Source organism: Lontra canadensis, unplaced genomic scaffold (genome assembly GCF_010015895.1).
Source record: "Lontra canadensis isolate GAN:19392208 unplaced genomic scaffold, GSC_riverotter_1.0 scaffold7, whole genome shotgun sequence".
NCBI lineage: Eukaryota > Metazoa > Chordata > Mammalia > Carnivora > Mustelidae > Lontra > Lontra canadensis.
In genome coordinates this window covers 8,370,616-8,389,106 of record NW_022631001.1, presented here as the reverse complement: position 1 = coordinate 8,389,106, position 18,491 = coordinate 8,370,616, and the positions used below count along the sequence as shown (strand labels likewise).

Sequence of the window (18,491 nt, the reverse complement as noted above, 5' to 3'; positions counted from 1 at the left end):
AGTAATGTTAAGTATATTCATAGTTTTCCAATTGTAGGCTAATGGTTTTGGGGAGGTCCTGGTGCAGAATCCATTGGACACACTGTGCCATGTGAGTTGTGAATGTGAGGTAGGAAAAAAATTGTTTGGGACTGAAATTAAAGTTGAATCAATGGAGAAGGAAGGAGTATTTAGAGCAACAAGGTCATTCCCAAATATCCAAAATGAGATAGACACAAAGTTTCAAAAGAGCATTGATATGTGTTGAATCATATGGGTGTATGTTCTATATAATCTGTACATGAACTGTGAAGGGCAAAATTACACAAATAATTTATTCATTTGCCGCACTTTTACTTAGTGGAGGGATTTTGATGGTCTAGACGAGAGCTAATTTTTGTTTGTTTGTTTGTTTTTTTGCCATTTTTTATAAAGTCAAATAACCAGAGGTGCCTGGGTGGCTTAGTGAGTTGGGCATATGACTCTTGATTTCAGTTCAGGTCATGATCTCAGGGTCCTGGAATCAAGCCCTGCATCTGGCTCCGCACTTAGTGGGGAGTCTGCTTGAGATGCCCTCTATCTCCTTCTCCTCCTACCCCTGTTCTCTTTGTCTCTCTCAAATAAATAAATAAATAAATCTTTTAAAAATAAGATAAAATAACCAGTAACTATTCAGATGCAAAGCCAAATAATCTTAAGCTACTAAATTATATTTTCTGATTGCTTCCTAGTGGTGTGTGGAATCCAAGTAAACTCTTGAGTGGGAGAGGTAGGGTCATAAACTCTAGGACGTTTATCAAAGATTCTATGAGAGTATGGTAAATAAGCATTCTCTTTGTACTTCCAGAAACTTATTTTTAAAATATAATGGTATTTTAACTGTTGTTTTCGGTCTGAAGTTTGTGTTCTCTTCCTGGCCCTGTTATTAGCTAGCCTGTGGGGTGAGTACTGAGTTCTGAGTAGCACTGTCCAACCGTCCATGGCAAGACCGCTGGACTGAACTACTTCTGAAATCCCTTCCTTTTCATTTCCCTAACTCTGGAAACACCAGCCTTCAAGTCACCTGAGATAACATAGCGATACACCAGGTCTGGCAATAGGGTGAGCGCTCCTTCTACATTCACTATTATTCCCCATTCAACGAGCATTGATTGAAGGAATGGTTTTGATCTTGCAGATTACATGTGAGGCAAAGGGTAGGTTGATGCCTAAAATTCTGGTTAGGGATCTTTAATCCAAGTCATTTTTCACTAATTGTACCATTTGTTCTTTCACCTAAAAACACAGAAGAAATAGAAGGATGATATTGTTACTCTCATGAGGTGGAGAACTAATTATTTCTCTCTCTCTCTCATTTCTTTCTGTTTATTTATGTGTTTATTTGAGAGAGAGAGAAAGAGTGTGTGTGTGCGCATGTAGAATAAGGGCATAAGCAGGGAGGAGAAGCAGAGAAGCAAGCTCCTTGCTAAGCAGCAAGCCAGACATGGGGCTCGATCCCCGGATCCCAGGACCCCGGGATCATGACCTGAGCCGAAGGCAGATGCTTAACTGACTGAGGCAGCCAGGCACTCCAGCATCTTTCTTTTTGACATGAAAGACAGAAGTTCTTAAAAACAGCCGTGTAGGCTAGTGGATTCTTGAAGCTCAGAACTTAAAGTGCTTGGTATACAGACTTTTCTGTTGCTAAATTCTTTGTGAAGCATGTTTACTTCTACCTGTTAGCATTTCCTAACAACATGGACCCTGAAAAGCAGACTTTGGAGCTTACATTTGTAATAGTGAAATGACATTTGCTCATAATGGTCAAACCACTAGGGCTTCTTTCTTTGGTTTTAAAAAAAAAGGGGGGGAGTGGAAAAGCCTTGTTCAGTACAGTGGTAGAAATCTGTTCAAAAGGAAAATGTAGATCTGAACCCCTTAGATGGAATGGCTTGGTAAAGGTTAAACAAACCTTCTCTCGCCCTTGTGGGACTTTAAAATAAATTTCATCTACATTCTCGTCAGCTTCCCTGTACAACGGTCCCTAAACATCTGCTGTGGATGCTCAGAATGGCGTCTTCCCCCTTTCACAGTTTACATATGCTTGTGTAAACTATTTATTTGTAATACATAATTAGTGGCAAAGTCTACTTGGTTCTTAACTACGTATACTCAGGGGTGGACTAGAGAAAACTCTGTGTACGTGGAATCAGAGGATTCGGTTTAAGGCTCGTTGGAGTAACAATCACGTTTGCTTGCCGGGAGCTGTGGATATTAAGGGACGTTTAAAAATCTGTGTAGGTTCTTGTAGCTCGTGGCCCAGCTCTGGGAGCTGTGATGCTTGGGCTCTTGATCCAGGGCGGGGTCTAGAGCTCTGCCTTGTACACCAGGCTGCGGAGGAAAATGATTCCCCCAAAGCCATGGAAGAGGTGAAAGACTGTTTGAATACTTGGGAGGCTGTGGTCTTAGTAGCCATGCAGAGAAAATTATGTAAACTTCTAGAGAAGTGGCCCTCTATTGACCTGGAAAGATCAATCTTGCGGGGTCTTGATTTTGTTGGCAGAATAAATGCTTCCGTAAAGAGTGAGATCCAAGTCAGGGTGGTGGAAGACTGGAGAACATTAGTCCTTGGTAGCAATCAGGGGTTCTAGCTGTCAGGGTGACTGATGGCCTTGCCACACGTGAATACTTCCTGGAGAAATCAGGTCACATGGCTCTACCATGGAAAGGTGAAGGTTTCTTCATTCCATGTTGCAGATGGGGAGCTCACAATGTAGCCAGGGTCATATTGTGGGGGTAGAAGCCTTCCCAGCCCTAGAGGAGGGGAACCCAGTTCTTAGCACCAAATACCCACTGCTCAACTCCCTGGGCCTTATTTGGGGACCATCTCCGTGGCACCAGAGGAACTCTGAGCAGTGTCTTGGCTGTGAACCATGCTCCTTGGGAAACACTTCTTTCTACATACTTGCCTCTGCCCTTCTCGAAAGAATTGCCCTAGTTTCTGTAATCCAAGCGCGACTTCAGCACTATTGACATTTTAGACCAGGCAATTCTTTGCTTGGGAGGCTCTCTTGTGCCTTATAGGATGTTTACCCACCTCCTATCAGCCTGTACCCACTAGATGCCAGTAGTCGCCCTCTCCTTATAGTGACAACACAATATATCTGCAGACACTGCCAGATGTCCTCTGTTGGGGACAGTTGGGAATCACTGCTTTAATTCTACATTTTTGGGGGGCAGAACAACAATGGTGACCATGGGAGACAGTCCCTTCCTTCAGATAGTTTATACTCAGGTTGGAATCACAGATAGTAATTGAATCGTCTTGCTAAAATATAATGAAAATGGTAATAAGTGCAAGAAGGAAATGTTCTGGGTGCCGTAAGAACACCCAGAAGAGGCCACAAGAACACATCACAAGAGGCCACAGCTAGTGTTGGGGATCAGAGACGTGCACCAATGGATACAGAAACTGGGATTACTGACCTTGTGTGTGTGTTTCTGTGATAAGGAACCAGGAATGGGAGGAGAGCAAAGCTGAGGTGAAAGAGCAGGAGGGGAACACCTGATTTGAAAAGGCAAGTGTGGCTGCAAGGGAGAGTGGTTAGAGATGACAGGAAAGCAGTCGGGGCCAAGTCTGGCAGATCCTTCTCCATGTTGGCAGTTTTGGTCTTTGTTCTCCTGAAAACACAGGGAAGATGTTGCAGTGTCTCTGCAGGGTTAGGAGATCACCAGGTTTTAGGTATGTGATGGGCTGTTTGTAGTAGAATGGTGTGGGGGGCCAAGCATGATGTGTCAGGCTTTTCAGGAGGTTGACGCTACAGGATTCCTGTCAGCTCTTCACAGATAGCCAGCACCTAGAGCTCAGTGACACCCTCCTTTTCCTCATTAGCCATGCACTTTGATCAACTCCACCTCCAGAAAGTCTGGGATCGGAACTCACCAAGTTCTTACATATTCATTTTCTTTTTGAACCTAGTACATTTGGCTTCTTTCTTGGGTCTGCCTTTCAGTTTCCAAAGAGATAACGGGATTCCAAGAAGGAGGATTGAGGGAGGACCTTGGGAAGCCACCTCATGAGCCACACCCACCACACTGGCTTCTAATTCAGTCACAGTTGCTGTGTGTGGGAATAGTCAGAGAGGTGCGGAAAGTCCGTCAGCATCTCAGACTGAGCTCACTTGATCAGCGTCGTCCGGGTGGGCTTGGCAGGTATTCTTCAGAGATGACTAGGCTCTGGCCTTGGCATTGGACTTTTCTCTGTGGCAGCACCTCTCAGGGCCAGAGCTCTTGTTAGGCAGGCCCTGATGCACTGAGTGGTCTCCCACTTAATCCATTTAGGGCTGCTTTGGGAGAGGAAGCTTGTTCTTGGACCTCGTAGAAAGAGCTCAGGGTGGTTATGCTGAGAATTACTAACTCCTCGGAGGTTCTTTGATCACTCATCCTGTATCTACAGAAACGTCTCCAAATGTCTTTTGCCCCTCTCAACAAATCTGTTTTCTTAAGTGAACATCGAGACCCCACTGAGATCTGCTCACCAGTTCTTGTTGACCTGCTCTCAGGAGTAGACCTGTGTGTAGGCCCCTGTGGGATTGAACCTGCCACCCTGGTCTCATTAGCACAGGGAACTAATCCAGGCCACGTCAGCATAAACCCATCAGTCAATAATAAATAGCCATAATGGGGAGTGTGGGAGAGCTGAAGGAACCCAATTTGCATTTTTGCCTTGTTTGCTAAGACACAGTTGTCAGCGATGGTGATGTGAGGAGACGTGACTGACAAGATTTCTGGGCTCTCAGCAAACTTCCAGACTGCATTTCTTGACCCACGTGTGAGCTCTTAGAAATCCTGACAACGCTTATTGTTGCCTAGCCCCAAATAATCTTCTTTACTTCCTCCTGTAATGTAATTCCTACCTCTCTCCATAGTGCGCTCCCCTTCCAAATGTCAGACTGTTTTGTTCTTTCCTCTCCTTTTTGAACTTATCAGGATCACTGCCCAAGATACTTTCTTCAGTTCTCACCAATTTCCTGATCTATTGTTTCCTTCTATCTTGCACACCTATTCCTTGTATTCTTTTCCCCCATCCTTATCTGCCCTTTGCCCAGCCTTCACGAGGTGACCCATCAGTATTCACCTGTTGTACAGAGACATTCAGCCAAACACAGACATTTCCAGAACTGCCGTCTGGAGCTTGTGATCCACTTTGTCCAGAGTAAGACCTGGTCCCACGTGTAACTTTGGAGAAATTTGGAATTGAATTATATTCTCCCAAAAGTCATCCTCAGTCTTGAGGATGTTTGGTCATTTATCACATCTTCCTTTGGCCGTTCAGCTGTTCCGGAAAAGGGAAGCCTGATACATCCTTTCCCTCATTTAGGTCCTGGAGCTCTGTGTACAGTCCCCCCACCACAGCCCTTTCACAAATGCATTCACTCCCTCTTGCCCTGACATTACCACCACTTACCAGAGCGGGAGAGGGATGTGCTGAGGGAGGCTCCCCCTCATTCTTGACCTGATTCCTGGTTTTATGGATGTAGAATAGCCTTTAGCTGGAAGGAGAATCACTTTTAAAGGAGAATGGCCATCGGGATGGCTAAAAAGATGTTAACGTTTGGAAATAGGACAGGCTGAGGGGACTTAGCACCGCAGTAAATGTGGATTGTATCAGAAGGTCGCAAGCAGAGGGCAGCTTTTTTCCTCACCTGAATTCCGCCCTCCTAACTCTTGGATTGAACACTGTTTAAAGACATTGTTCTGTTTGAAACTGTTTCAGTTTTGTTCTCTTTCAGGCAGTTTTTCCATAGTAAATACAGTTATTCGGAAAAGGTTTGTTTTTTGTTTTTTTGGTTTTTTTTCCCCATTGCTTTTCTTTTTCTTTTTCTTTTTTCTTTTTTTTTTTTTCAAGAAATCTTGAGCAAAAGTGAATACTAATGTATTTACCCTTTGGTTTCTGTCAGCAAGGCCCACCAGAGAAAAATTGAAATCATGCATTTTTCTGGAATATTTTCTTAGAAAGCCAAGCATAGGAGCAAATTATATCCTCTCCATACATTTTTTTTTTTCTTTTACCCCATGATGAATTTCTTTCTCCAGAGGGAGAAATGATTTTTTAAAAGGCTTGAACAACATGCTAATCTTTCCTTCTGATAGCCCCTGGTTGAATTACCCCTGAATTTGAAGCATTTACTGATGAAATGATACTTGACATTAACCAGTGTTGTATGGAAATATTTCTAGCACCTGGGGAGAAAATAAAGGAGGGTATTCATAACACTGCCGCTGTGTGGCTGAATCTTCCATTTTTTTTCTCAGAACCACTGTGAATTACACTCGCTTCATGCTGATTGACTTTTCTCTTGAGAGACACTTTTAGACAATGGAAAGATTTGCACCACTGGAAAAAAAATTAGAATTTACAGTATTATAGTAATGAAAGAGGTTGGGTTTGGGTAATGGTCTGCTTGGCTGGTTGGCAGAACCAACTGGAGGCTTTGGTTTGGGATTTTTGTCCTTGTTTATACTGACAGGAGGTGATATCATATCTTTGTCGATGAAATGCTCTTTTTGCTTGTAAAGCTCTGCTTAGAATTGGGGCTCAGGCAGTCAAGCAGGATTTTCCAGGGAGGAGTGAAAAATGAACTTGGTTTTAGGTTTTACATCTCAAGAGTATTTTGGATTTGGCAAACTGCTTTTCACCATTGACCATAGTGAAAATAGATAACAAAAACTACGAGACCATGTGGGTGATTATTTAACATTAATAACGTTCTTCCCCTCATGCCTCATGCTGGTCTTTGTTATTTATAGTCCTTGAAACGTCTGGGGTTTTGTTTAAAGATTTTATTTTTGAGTAATCTCTCTGCCCAGCATGGGGCTGGAACTCAGGACCCCAAGATCAAGAGTCACAAGCTGCACCACCGACTGAGTCAGCCAGGAACCCGTTTGTTTGTCTTTTTAACAAGAAAAGAGAAGAGCATAACCAGCTACGGAACAGTTGTCTCATTCTTCAGTTAGAACACGGAGATGTGTTTATATAACAAGTATTGAAGCCATTTCTTCAGGGATAACTCCCAGCTTAGTTGAAATGAGAATCCATACCCAGTGATACGCTGTAGGAAGAACAATGAACTCATCTGAAGAATCCTGGGATTACATCCCACCTCCAAAGCTTTTCAGGTAGCTGTTTGACCTGTCTGGGCCACAGCGTCTAGCTTGGACTCAATCAGTGTCTCCGTAGCTGTATTCCAGAAAATACTCTTTCTTCTCCTGCAGGTGGCTATTGTGAGGGTTGGGGGGTGGGGAGGAAATTCGTGATGAAATAGATTTTTGAAGTTGCACATGTTATTATACACCTTAGAATCACAATTCACATAGTATATTTTTGTGTGCAACAGGTATTCACTGAGTCCTGACCACGTGCCAGGGAACTTCACTTCTGCTAGTGGAGGTAGACAGCAGACACCGTGCTTTCATAAGGAGGCAACAGAGTGGGGTAAATTATTAGAGGTGAATAAGGACGGGACAGGAAGAACGTTTCTTTTGGAGCATACAAAAGGCTCCAGGAAGTTCTAAAGTGACAAATCTATTTACCTTTATTCAACCTGTATTTCCTAAAATGTTGTTTTAGTTGCACACATATTCCTATGTCATAAAGTAATGTGCCATGGGACATGGTTTGGGAAATGGTAGACTAGCTATTTACCCGGGGTCCATAAGTTTTATAATCATAATTCCTGATTTGTCCGACAGTTCATTTAGATCTTCTCTCTGGAGCTTGTTATAGAGTTACAGTGGATGCTGACTGGACAAATTTTACTTCACAAACATTCATCAGATTTTTGTCTTTTCTAAGCACTTTGTTAGATAGATACTGTGAGAAGAAGAAATAAGGGAGATTATTGTCCAGTATGTAATTTTACAACACACATAAGTAACTTTATTTTTTTTTTAATTTTTAAAGATTTTACTTATTTTTTTATTAGAGATAGAGTGAGAGAGAGCATGAGTGGGTGCTGGGGGGACAGAGGGAGAGGGAGAAGCAGGCTCCCCACTGAGCAGGGAGCCCAACATGGGGCTCCATCCCAGGACCCCGGGATCATGACCTGAACCGAAGGCAGACTCTTTACCGACTGAGCCACCCAGGTGCCCCCATAAGTAACTTTAATACAAGGAAGAAAGTGCTATCTGAGAAGAATATATAGGTAAAATATAGACAAGTTCAGAGCAGTGGTTTTCAGAGTATGGTTGTGTCAGGACCAGCATCTCCTGGGAACTTGCTAGAATTATAAAGTCTCTGCCAACTGATCCAGAAACTCTGGAATGGAGCCCAGCCCTACTGTGATTCTCATGTTCACTAAAACTTAATAATCACAGCTATCGGACTGGAGCTCACTTTGGGGTACCTGGGTGGCTCAGTAGGTTGAGCGACCAACTCTTGATTTTGGCTCGGGTCATGATCTCAGGGCCGTGTGTGGGGCTCTGTGCTCAGATTGAGAGTCTCACCTTCTCCCTCTCCCTCTACTCTTCCCCCAACTCATTCTCATTCTCTCTCTCTCTCTCTCTCAAAGAAAATCTTTTAAAAAAGGACTGGAGCTCACTTTTGAACAGAAATCTCTGGGATTGCTTCACAGAGTAGGTGGCATTTTAGTTAGATCTGAGAAGATGAGTAACATTTGGGAGATGAACAAGCAGAGACCTGTATTCTTAAATGAGGCAGCAGCAGTGAGTCGCATTCACAGGAGAGACCTGAGGTCCGATGTTTGCTTTCTCCCCCAGGCAAGCTGTGTGACCCTGTCCAAATCACTTAACCTTTCCCAATGTGTTCCCTCCACTTTAAAATGAGGGTTTTGGACTAGACAACTTTACGATCCTTTTGACTATAAAACTCAGTGAATTTACATGGCCCTGGTTCCATATATCATGGTATAATCTGAATAATGGCATGGCATGAATTATTTGTGACCTGAATGCCTAGTAGATTATCCTCTGCACTCTCTAGCTACAATGGTTTGTATGAAGAAAACCACAGAGTAAACATTTTTTCTTCTCATCAGACAGAAATTAGCATCAGTCAGAGAGTAAAACTTTATCCCCAAATGTGTCATACAGACAGTCTATAACTGATTTCAGGAGCAAGAGCCTAGAACATAAAGTAGTGCCACGAGAATGATAATTGGAGCAGTATCAGAATTGGTTGTTTTGGGAGATAGGGTTTTGCAGTACCTGGCTGTTTTGGGACTCATCACGGCAAGGGGAAATCCTGCTAGAACGCCTCAGGAATTAAATGCCAGGTCTGAGAAGTAGCTCCCTAATGCGGCTCTAGTTTCCTGAGTTGTGAAATATTCCTTAGAGTTGTTGGAGTCAGCTACAGAGCTGTGGCCACAGCGCCTGACCCATGCCACCAGGCACACCCCTTTTTGGGCACTGACCCCACCCAACCTGGGCGGATGTGGGGGAAAGTGAGTCTGGGTTTCATGAAAGGGTGGCTTTCCTGTTAGGGTGGGGCTACCCCTCAGAGGGTCTACCTCTTGACCCTTTATTCTTAGCCCAGTTTTCATTTGTTTTCCATTTTGTATCTCTTCTGAACGCCTTCATAATTTTAATGTCAGTTAATATTTACAGAACGTTTGCTGTGTACCAGACACACTTGTAAGCCTGTTATGTGACAGTGGGAGCTCTTATAATCCCTAAGGTGAGACTTAAAAAGGTTTAAGTATTATCCCAATGTCACCCAGCCAGTCAGTGACAAAGCCTGGATTCAAGTCCGATTTCTCTGAACTTTGGGTCTACTGTAGTAATCATTTGTTTCAATAAAGAAAAGACAACTTTTCCTTCACTTTTGATGTGCCTTTTGCTACTGGAAAAGGAACTGTCAGATGACATTGTAAACCTCCATGATCCCTATCTTGTGACTCACGGATATTGTTTTCTTCTCTAAAAACTGCCTTAGTTAATGATATTAATAGCTAGCAACTTCATATTTACTGTGTGACATGAACTGTTTTAAATGCTTTCTCTTTATTAACTCAAAAATCTTAATTGGGTAGGCCTTATCATTCCCATTTGTGAGCAGAAGAAACTGAGGCACAGAGAGGTTAAGTAACCTGCCTGACATAATACAGCTAGAAATGGCAGAGCTGGGATTCAAACTCAGGCAGTCCAGTGCCAGACCACATGTCCGGAAATCATCGCGCATACAGCCAGTGTGTCACTGAGCAGCTTCTGACACAAGTTGTCTTCATCAAGGGAGCCAGGGAAGAGGAGGCCCTTCAGAGACTGATTTTGTTCTTTGTTTTACCGCCTAGCATAGCACATTTCACAAGCACCCATTCTGTCTGCCAGTAAAACCCTCTCAAAATACACAAGATAAGAAGAGATGGAGTGAAAATAGAATGTTCTTGCAAGATGCCATTTCTAACGTTCAGAAATCCCAGTGATTTAAGGAGGCCCATTTAATGATGGCAGAAAAGAGCTTCCTCAGGTTACCCAAGCAAGCAGAGGCCTCCTGCCGAGTCCAGGCTCACCCAGAGAGGTGGCCTTTGTAAGAGCTGGGAGCTGTCCCTGAGGTCACCCGTATTTATTCATCCCTGGAAAGAAAAATCTGCATGGCCTTCTGAGTTGAAGGCTAGGATCCACTCTCTCTCAGGCCTCCCAGGGCAGGATGGGGGAGGCCCAGCCCACTGCTCTGAAAAATAAATGTCTCCAAGATTGATGGCTTGATGATTTCTTTGGAGATTATATCAAAAAATATTGATTATGTTGCTAAGTCATAGAAAATAGGCTCTGAGGTTGGGAACTAAGTGCTTTGTTTAATCCAGAAGCAGTAGAATAAATCAATGTGCAGAGCATCTAAAACACCGTAACTATCATATTGGCTTCACAAATAGCTTGGCTTTTTGGAAAAGCACACTGTTTTGTTTTGTTTTGTTTTGTTTTTAAAAAAACAGCTTAACAGTTGTCTTAGCATGCTAAAAAAAGAAGGAGCCAAAATCTTATTCTAGTGTTTACTTTGCAGAATTTTACAGAATTCCTCATTTTCAGCACTCACTTATTTTCTAAGTCAATGGAAAAATCTGCAGGTTTTTAAAAAATAGTTGGTGCCAGATAGAACTTTTTTTCCCCCCAAAATAAAGATACCAAAACTTGATGACATATTTTGGTCTCCACAACTGAAGCTGACAAGCTTAGTCCTGCTCAGGTTTTTGGAGTTAAATCCAAATTTTTGTACACAACAATACTGTGCCATTTCAGCGTGGATTGTAGTTTTTCTCTACTTGCATATAAGATTCCGTTTTGTAAGGAAAACATCGTAGCAGTGTGCCCTGCTGAAAGACTCAGTATGCAAAGTTTCCAACTTTTGAAGGGTTAAATCGAATGATTTTTTTTTCCATATTATGACAGAGTTCTGCATTATGAACGATTCACCGGAAGTAACTGGTTTTTAGAAGTAACTGTCCCCCAGGGCACTTAAATGTTTACTTACAGTTAACTACTTAGAGGTGGGAGTAGCACCAGGGAGATTAACAAAGTGTCAGAAGACTAAGAACCCTGCAAAGCCATGATAAACCACAGCCCTCAAATTGTTACATAACTCAAAGAGAAACTAATTCAATTGATGCAGTGTTTCCACCTAGTATCAGCTCTGAACCTGGCAGTCCTGAGACCCCGCCTTAGTGAGTCTCTTTATTCTAATGGGTCTTGGTGTCCTTATCTGTAAACCCAGGAAATCAAACCTGATGATCTTTAAGTCTTCTGTGAGTTCATGTAATTTCTTGAGTCTGTTTCCGGAAGTGAGATGTGTGTACTTTCTGGGGTTTGGAAACAGAGCACGTGAAAGGCCTCTGGGCCCCCGGTTCCATCAGTACCTTGATGTCCTGTGTGTCTCGTGTGGGCCGGGTGATGCTGGTCATAGATTGAGGCACAGACACAGCTCCTCTCTTAAGTCAGGGGTGAAGATGGGGTGCAAGATAGATTAAGAAAGGTTCATCTGAGATGAATTTACCATCAGGGCTGTTTTCTTCCTTGATGACCAGAGAGGAGATACCTGGGTGGCTCAATTGGTTAAGTGTCTGCCTTTGGGTCAGGTCATGATCTTAGGGTACTGGGATGGAGCCCGGCATAGGGCTCCTTGCTCAGCGGGGAGTCTACTTCTCCCTCTGCCTGCCGCTCTCCCTGTTGTGCTCTCTCTCTCACTTTCTGACAAGTAAGTAAGTAATTAAGTAAGTAAGTAAATAAATAAATCTTTTAAGGAAAAAAAAAGATTTTCTCTGATGACCACAGAGTCTGGACTCTGTGGGCAAAGTATCAGCAAAATCATGCTTGTAGGCTGTGCCCTTGGCGTAGAAGAGCCAATGCTAAATGAGGCAGAATCTGAATTTGTATTTCTTTGGAGATGCTGGGAGTATCCCCAGTTTTCTCCACTGAGAGACTATCCATGGCCTCTGGTCATTCCCTGTAAGAGTGTTGTCTCATCCCATTCCATTCAGAGTGGGAACCTAAAAATCTCTCCTCTACTTTGGAACGTTCTCAGATGATGAAGTAAGAGTCTATTGAGTTGCATGCGGTATTAATAAAGCTTCTGCTGGTTTGTATCTGTGGTCCCTAAAGAGGGCCCTCTCACGCCCATGTGTTAGCCGAGTGTGCTCCACAAAGGGGCAGCTCTAAATGCGCTGGTCCCGTGGGGCCTCCATTCTTTGGGGGAGGATATTTGAGCCTACTAAGCCGACTTACTGCTTCGCACACTTAGCATGTGGGCCGCTGCCTAAGGACGGGCAACCAAAGCAATTACATGTGAAATTAACTTCTTTCCTTTTATAAAAAGTTATCTCATCTTTCCACTATTCATTTGTACTACCTATTCTGTTTATGATATCCCTCTATTAAACTGTAGTCTTTAAACTTACTACTCCTGTTTCCCGAGTTTCTTCAACAGATGACACCAACAAGGCGTATTTCATCTTCGGTTGGAACCAGGCAAACACATGCCCAGAAATTGGCTTTAGAGTCTTCTGTAAGGCAGAGTTGGAAAAAAGAAATGAGAAAGCCTTGGGGATGGCCTGAGGGCTTGGGTTCTAATCCTGACTCTACCACTAGGAGAATGACATTGTCTAGTCTCATCTACAAAAAGGGTATAATAACATGTGCCTTGCCAACCCTAGCTATGAAAGTGTTTTATAAAGTACAAAAACAATTGATAATATTTTTAAAAAGATTTTATTTGTTTTATTTGACAGAGATCACAAGTAGGCAGAGACGCAGGCAGAGAGAGAGAGAGAGAAGAAGAAGAAGCAGAGAGCCCAATGTGGGGCTCGATCCCAGGACCCCGAGATCATGACCTGAGCTGAAGGCAGAGGGTTTAACCCACTGAGCCACCCAGGCACCCTACAATTGATAATATTTTAAGATGTTAAACTTAACATGATTGTTCAGCTGATAGCTGATAATTGGAACTAGTTTAAAACCAGAAAGGAGATAACCATGCAGAGATGCCATAAATTTATCATTTATTAATGATAAATGGTGATTACTTCAACAGAATTAAATTATGTCGTATGTGTTTCTAGGGGGCCTGAATTCTCAGCCTCACGATATTGTATTCTGTATAAATCTTGGTCAGTTTTAAAGTCAGCACAACAAAAAATGACTATGATGCCTGGTAAGAATTTCTTTAAAAGTTCATAGTTATAAATGTAATCATATAACCATTGGTGAATAGTGTTACTTGGAAAAATATCAGAAAAACAAATAGTCCTCCAGATTCCACAACACAGTTAATCCTTTTTAAATGTAAAATTGCAGTTGTGCATTGAAATGTTTAAATACTAATACAATCATAACCACCCACACTGTTTTATGATCTTTTTTGCACTCTGCATTATATCTTACCACATTTGAAAAATAATTATTTTTAATGGCTGCATAGTATTTCATTTTATGAATGCACCAAAAATTATTTGATTCTTGATTGATAGACATCTAGTTTCTTTTCAGTTCTTTTGTCTTTTAATCTGTACATTAAATGTACACTTGTCTAGTTACTTCCACTGGGTAATTGCCTAGAAGATAATTCTAAGTGAAAGGTAGATGCATTTTTTTAAGGCTTCTAGGGATATCTCTAAACTGACCTTCAGAATGGAAGGAATCTTGTACCAATGAAGAATTCCAGCAGCACTATAAAAGTGTGATTTAAAAAGCTCAAACTATGTAAAGTTAAACCTTAGTGATTTTGAACTCCTTGCCATCTAGTATGATGAGGTCTCTAATTTTTTTTTTCACACTGACGTTTGGTAAGAAGATTTTATAATGAAGTTTTTAAAAAGCACCATTTCATCGCAGCGAGTTCCTACATCTTCTCCCACTTTCCCGTAGATTAATTTATTTTTCTCTCTCTTTCTCCCCCCCTTCCAGGATGGAGGTATGATGCGATGGATATAACTATGGGATACTGTGTGGGTACAAGGCCTCCCCCTTCTTGCCTCATCCTCCTGCTTCTCAAGCTTCTGGCCACAGTGTCCCAGGGGCTGCCAGAGACCGGGCCCCTGGGCTTCCACTTCACTCACCCTGTGTACAATGCTACCGTGTGTGAGAACTCAGCCGCAAGGACCTACGTCCACAGCCAGGGTAGGATGGGCATCACCTTAATAGATCTGTCGTGGGATGTCAAATACAGAATTGTATCTGGAGATGAGGAAGGCTTCTTCAAAGCAGAGGAAGTCATCATTGCAGACTTCTGTTTCCTCAGAATAAGAACTAAAGGTGGCAATTCGGCCATATTGAATCGGGAGATTCAGGACAATTATTTATTGATAGTCAAAGGTTCTGTCAGAGGAGAGGATCTGGAAGCATGGACCAAAGTGAACATACAGGTTTTAGATATGAATGACCTGCGACCCTTGTTTTCACCCACAACATACTCTGTTACAATAGCAGAAAGCACCCCTTTAAGGACTAGTGTTGCCCAGGTGACTGCCACAGACGCTGATATAGGCTCCAATGGAGAATTCTACTACTACTTTAAAAACAAAGTTGATCTCTTTTCAGTCCACCCCACAAGTGGTGTCATCTCTTTAAGTGGGCGGTTAAATTATGATGAAAAGAATAGGTACGATCTGGAGATTTTGGCTGTGGACCGGGGGATGAAACTCTATGGAAACAACGGAGTGAGCAGTACTGCGAAGCTTTATGTTCACATTGAACGTGTAAATGAACACGCCCCAACTCTCCATGTGGTCACTCATGTTCCTTTCTCGCTGGACAAAGAGCCGACATACGCGGTGGTGACAGTCGATGACCTAGATGAAGGGGCCAATGGAGAAATTGAGTCTGTTTCCATTGTGGCTGGGGATCCTTTAGATCAGTTCTTCCTGGCTAAGGAAGGCAGGTGGATGAATGAATACAAGATTAAGGAGAGAAAGAAGGTCGACTGGGGGAGTTTTCCTTATGGCTACAACCTCACTCTTCAAGCAAAAGATAAGGGGTCCCCCCAGAAATTTTCAGCAGCGAAGATTGTCCACATTGCCAATCCCCAAAGAGACACTGTCCCAGTTAGATTTGAAAAAGAAACGTATGATGTGAGCATTAGTGAATTCTCCCCTCCTGGTGTCGTGGTTGCCATAGTAAAATTAAGTCCCGAACCGCTCGATGTGGAATACAGATTATCTCCTGGTGAGGATGCACAGTACTTCAAAATTAATCCTCGGTCTGGCCTGATTGTCACAGCACAGCCACTGAATACTGTTAAGAAGGAGGTGTATAAGCTGGGAGTGACAAACAAGGAAGGAGATTTAAAAGCACAAGTCACCGTTGGCATAGAAGATGCGAATGACCACACCCCAGAATTTCAGCAGGCACTGTACGATGCTTTTGTGAATGAAAGCGTCCCAGTGGGCACAAGTGTTCTGATGGTTTCAGCTTCTGATAAGGATAAAGGAGAAAATGGGTACATCACCTATAGTATTGCCAGTCTGAATTTGTTACCATTTGCCATTAACCAGTTTACAGGTGTTATTAGCACAACTGAAGAATTGGATTTTGAATCCTCCCCAGAGACTTACAGGTTCATCGTAAGAGCCTCCGACTGGGGCTCGCCATACCGCCATGAAAGTGAAGTAAATGTGACTATTCGAATAGGAAATGTCAATGACAACAGCCCTCTCTTTGAGAAAGTGGCTTGCCAGGGAGTTATTTCCTACGACTTTCCAGTCGGGGGTCACATCACAGCTGTCTCTGCAATTGATATTGATGAACTTGAACTTGTAAAGTACAAAATCATCTCTGGAAATGAACTTGGTTTCTTTTATTTAAACCCAGACTCCGGGGTTTTACAGCTTAAAAAGTCGCTGATGAATTCTGGCATCAAAAATGGTAATTTTGCCCTTAGGATTACAGCAACCGATGGAGAGAATTTTGCGGACCCCATATCTGTTAACATTTCAGTCCTACATGGGAAGGTGTCTTCAAAGAGCTTTAGTTGCAGAGAAACTCGCGTGGCTCAAAAGCTGGCAGAGAAACTGCTCATTAAGGCAAAAGCAAATGGGAAACTCAACCTGGAAGACGGATTTCTTGACTTTTATTCAGTTAATAGGCAAGGACCACATTTTGACAAGTCATTTCCTTCTGATGTGGCTGTGAAGGAGAATCTGCCTGTTGGTGCCGACATCCTGAAGATTAAAGCCTATGACGCTGACTCTGGCTTCAATGGAAAGGTGCTATTTACAATATCTGACGGGAACACGGACAGTTGCTTTAATATCGACATGGAGACTGGGCAACTTAAAGTCCTTCTGCCAATGGACCGAGAGCACACAGACCTCTATCTCCTTAATATCACCATCTATGACTTAGGCAATCCACAAAAATCTTCATGGAGGTTGCTGACCATCAATGTGGAGGATGCAAATGACAACAGCCCAATTTTTCTCCAAGACAGTTACTCAGTTAACATTCTTGAAAGTTCAAGTATTGGAACTGAGATAATTCAAGTGGAAGCCAGAGACAAAGACTTGGGTTCTAATGGGGAAGTAACTTACTCAGTGTTGACAGATACACAGCAGTTTGCTATCAACAGCTCAACTGGAATTGTCTATGTAGCCGACCAGTTGGACCGGGAATCTAAAGCAAACTACTCTTTAAAAATAGAAGCTCGAGACAGGGCAGAAAGTGGCCAGCAGCTGTTTTCCGTTGTCACCCTTAAGGTTTTTTTGGATGATGTCAATGACTGTTCCCCGGCTTTCATTCCCAGTAGCTATAGTGTGAAGGTTCTGGAAGATCTCCCTGTTGGCACTGTCATTGCTTGGCTGGAGACCCATGATCCGGATCTTGGGCTAGGGGGTCAAGTGCGCTATTCTTTGGTCAATGACTATAATGGGAGATTTGAAATAGATAAAGCAAGTGGTGCCATTCGCTTGAGCAAAGAGCTGGACTATGAAAAGCAACAATTCTATAACCTCACCGTTCGGGCCAAAGACAAAGGGCGACCGGTCTCTCTGTCTTCTGTTTCCTTTGTTGAGGTGGAGGTGGTGGATGTCAATGAAAACCTCCACACTCCCTACTTCCCAGACTTTGCTGTCGTTGGATCTGTAAAAGAAAACTCACGCATTGGAACAAGTGTGCTGCAGGTGGCTGCCCAAGATGACGACTCTGGGAGGGATGGAGAGATCCAGTACTCCATCAGGGATGGCAGTGGTCTCGGAAGGTTCAATATAGATGACGAGAGTGGTAAGTTTACTAGTTTGTGCCCAACTGTCGTTTCCCGTCTCACGAGCTGTAACATTGGAGAAGAAAAGGAATATTCTCCCACTGAAAAAGAATGACAAGTGAGTTTGCATTTGGTACAGAGATGACTCAAGTGAAAGCTTTCTGTCAGAATGCATTGGTTTGTGAGAGGGCATGTTTTATACAGTGGTTCTAACCGTGGTTTTCAATGGGAGTCCTGTTTCCTGTTTTTTGTTTTTCTTGTTCAGCACTATTACCAGGTTATCTTTTGATAAGCATAGGCAGTTTTCACCTCTGTTGATTGCACTTCTGACCTTCACGAAATTAAGGGCCCTGATAAAGTAAATTACATTTGAATTGGCTTTAAATCATAAGTGTGAAGTGGATTTTGGAATGGGTCTTCTACACAAGGATCTTTCCCTTGCTAGTACAGCTTTGCTGAAGTGGTTTTGCAGCATTGCCTGGCCTTTGATGTTTCACAGGGCACATCTGGCCTTTGAATGACAGGGATTTGCACTGGAAATACTTAATTAACATATGGCAGTGTGTTTCTACAAATGTTTTCATGAGAGGCTGGAGGGAGCATGTTGTCGATTGTACTCAGAAGAAATGGATTTTCAGACTTTATTTGTAAGAATTGATTGTTTTATAGAAACATTTTAAAAATATGGGGAAAAATTGCCCCAATATTTTCATTGTCTCCCACCTTTTTATTTACTTTTCATTATAGATACAGATACACACACACACACACACACACACACATTTTTCTTTTCTTGTTATTGTTGTTACTTTTCTTTAAATGGACATGTGCCCGG

General features: G+C 42.6%; 1 protein-coding gene across 5 annotated transcripts in view; it reads left to right on the top strand.

Moving 5' to 3' along the window:
* Positions 1-18,491, top strand: part of FAT3 (FAT atypical cadherin 3) — a 639,398-nt gene that overhangs the window by 129,038 nt on the left and 491,869 nt on the right. For all 5 annotated transcript variants that reach the window (XM_032852827.1, XM_032852826.1, XM_032852825.1 and 2 more), the window contains exon 2: positions 14,368-17,676. In XM_032852827.1, coding sequence (XP_032708718.1) covers positions 14,385-17,676 — 3,292 coding nt within the window. In that variant the 5' untranslated portion in view covers positions 14,368-14,384. The remainder of the gene's footprint in view (positions 1-14,367; positions 17,677-18,491) is intronic.